This window comes from Ceratosolen solmsi, unplaced genomic scaffold (assembly GCF_000503995.2).
Source record: "Ceratosolen solmsi marchali unplaced genomic scaffold, CerSol_1.0 scaffold26, whole genome shotgun sequence".
Taxonomy (NCBI): domain Eukaryota; kingdom Metazoa; phylum Arthropoda; class Insecta; order Hymenoptera; family Agaonidae; genus Ceratosolen; species Ceratosolen solmsi.
Window position 1 is genome coordinate 1,047,616 of NW_011948442.1, and position 3,150 is coordinate 1,050,765.

General features: G+C 25.7%; 1 protein-coding gene across 1 annotated transcript; it reads left to right on the plus strand.

Annotated features, from left to right (window-relative positions):
* Positions 1–254: 254 nt before the first annotated feature.
* Prdm13 (PR/SET domain 13) lies at positions 255–2,707 on the plus strand. The gene is made up of 5 exons (XM_011504086.1): positions 255–452; positions 673–922; positions 1,143–1,830; positions 2,426–2,454; positions 2,521–2,707. Exons 1-5 carry the CDS (start codon positions 255–257, stop codon positions 2,658–2,660), a joined length of 1,305 nt encoding a protein of 434 aa, XP_011502388.1. The 3' UTR covers positions 2,661–2,707.
* Positions 2,708–3,150: the final 443 nt, after the last annotated feature.

Consider the following 3,150-nt stretch of genomic DNA (forward strand, 5'->3'; position numbering starts at 1 on the left):
CCCTCCACATCTGGATTTTTTTTGCCTCCTCTTTATATTTAAGCCACGTGTCTTACCAAAGCTCAGTTAGTTGACACCTTCTTAACATACTACATTCATGTACCTGATGGAATAAGAGAAGAAAATCCTCTACTGGATGGTTATATCTTTGGTGAAAACAACACGGCGAACGTTGCAAGTGGAGAAGTGTTGAATAAGCGTTTTATTATCATTTAAGTTATATTTATGTTGGATGTGTCAAAAAAAATAGTAATATGTACCCGATACTCGCAAACAATGCTCTTATCATGAGTATCGGGACACTACAGAAACCAGCAGCAGCAGTACACAAACAACCGACTTGTAACACGAGGCCAATGGTTAAAGCAGCAACTTTACTCGGCCAGAATTCTTCTACAGAAATTATCGATGTCTCTGGACTTTCTCAAAAATCTTCGCCACTAATTCAATATGTATACATTTTTATGCTATTCTATAACCAATAAATTTGATATTGGTTTTATTAAAGTTTACAAGCAATTTTAATAACAAAATATGTATTTTTTCTTAATAATATTCCTTGTAAAATGTAATGATTTTTAAATTAAATAATTTTTAATAGATAATATAATATAAAATTCGAGTTATTCGACAAAATAAAATTATTCAAATATAAATATTTCTTTTTTACAGGTAGAAGTCGCTGATATTGATGGTCAACTTTATAGTGTGGATCGTCATGTTAATACTTCTTGTTGGTTAAAAATTATCAGCATTGCTAAGGATTGCCAAAGTTGTAACGTATTATTAATGACAACTGATAAAGGAATTATTCTTAAAACTATAAGGAATATCACTCCAGGTGAACCATTACTAATGTGGTTTACCGAGCATGTTTTGGCTATGTTAAATATGCCATATTTAACTAATTTAAATATTCAAGGTAACTATTCTCATATTTATATAAATTTTTATTAAATTTTAGCCTTATTTTTATTTGTATAAACATTCGTTATATAAACTTTATATGAATATTTCCAATAAAATATATGTTTTTTTTATATAAAAGTCATGCTACAATATAAGTAATTAACGAATCTTAAGTTAAGGAAACCAAAGATATTAAATTATTTTCAAAAATTAATTAAATGTAATCTATTTAGGTCAAAATCGTTATATATGTCACATATGTAACGATCATTTTGAACATCCAAATCCATTGAAGATTCATTTAGCACTTAAGTGTAACCGTCTGGATAGCAACTATTTATGGATGCAATTGGCAAAAGAATTTGATTCAACACCACAACCAAAACTGTGTTTCAGTCTTTATCAAAAGTTACCGCCCTTTAGTTTAAAAAATTCTGAATTGTCGAGGACATCACCTTCCAGTGCTTCACCAGTATTTACTGAAACAGTAACAATTCGTAATATAAATATAAAAAATGGCTTAACTAATGATGTTTCACGGATTTGTTCAAATCAAACATTGCCAATATCATCAATTCAAGTTTCGCCATCACCCACACATATATCGTATTGTTCATCTTCATCATTAACAACACAAATTTTGTCAGTGAAAAAAAATATCAGCCAACGGCATTCTGCTTTTAAACCATATATTAATCAGAGCAACTCCTATGTAACAAACATTCCATCAACTCATGATAAACCAACCCTGATACCATTTCACGTGCATAAATCACCAGATACAGCATCTATGCGACCAGATGCTCAGGCTGCTCATATGGAAATAATAGTCAGCAATCTTGGCAAATCTAAGCAGGGTCATCTTTGTATTTATTGTGGAAAGATTTACTCTAGAAAATATGGACTCAAAATCCATATTAGGTATTTATTTTTAATTTTTTAATAAGGACGTTTATTAAATTTTTTTTGCAACTTTTGTATTATCTTGATATAAACTAAAATTTTTATAGACATTTCATATTTATAACATTGGGTAAATTAAAATAAATTTTTTTTTTCAGTCGCTTCATAGTTTTATTATACATTATTAAAAAATTTAAATATAAAAAATTTTAAAAAATCAAGTATATTATTTTATACTAAATAAAATATTTTAAATACTTAATTAATAACGTTTTTATATCAATGTATAATAAATAAAATAATAAATGTTCATAATTTTTTTCAAAAAAATTTTCCAAGTTTTGTATGACAATGATTATAAAATTCATAATTATAATAAACGAAACATATTTTTAAATAATTTGGAACATTATCTTAAATTTTTATTTATAATATAAATATCGAATTTTAAATTACATATCTTTTTAAATGAATAAATATTAAATACATAAATGAATTTTTTAATATTTATATATGTGCATATGTATATTTAAATTGAAAATTTAATTAATACTATGTAGTGGTATTATATTATTATATTTTATTTATTTCTAAAAATTATTTAATGTTTAAGGACACATACAGGATATAAACCATTAAAGTGTAAGTACTGTTTAAGGCCTTTTGGTGATCCAAGCAATTTAAATAAGCATGTTCGTCTTCATGCAGATGGAGAGACTCCATATAGATGCGACTTATGTGGAAAAGTATTAGTAAGACGACGAGATCTCGAAAGACATATTAGATCACGACATCAAGATAACTCTGACCATGTTTCTGATATTTCATCGGATGGAATGGACATTTAATTATATCAATATACTTCATCAATATAAAATAACTAGAGCTTTGTACCCAAAGCACTTAAAAAGTAAATAATCGCCAAGCTTGAAATATTTGCTCGAAATATTTTGTAAATTTTAATACTTTTCAAAATTAAGTTATAATGAAGGTCACAAAAAGGCCTTTGTTTTTATCCAAATATAACAGCTGCGCTGTTTTTTGTGTTAATTGAATAATAAAATGCAATGAAAATAGATTGTACTTTATATAATACTTTTATTAAAGAAAATGTTTATTTTTTCATAAATATCCATAGACGTAATTTCTGTTATTTTAGTTTGTACGTTTGTAAATCGAAATAAATTTGTTATATCTTTAATCCATTATTATTATTTTAATTATGTTAGATTTGTAATCGTACATTTTATATAAACAACATTTCAACTCTTTATAATACATATATTTAAAATTAAAATATTGTGTAAATTATATATTAATATTATATAGTAAATATGG

Coding starts and splice junctions, on each gene's coding strand:
- Prdm13 (XM_011504086.1), top strand. CDS start 255: ATGTACCCGATACTCGCAAACAATGCTCTTATCATGAGTATCGGGACA. Junction 923..1,142: donor AACTAATTTAAATATTCAAG/GTAACTATTCTC, acceptor TAATCTATTTAG/GTCAAAATCGTTATATATGT. Junction 1,831..2,425: donor GGACTCAAAATCCATATTAG/GTATTTATTTTT, acceptor TTAATGTTTAAG/GACACATACAGGATATAAAC.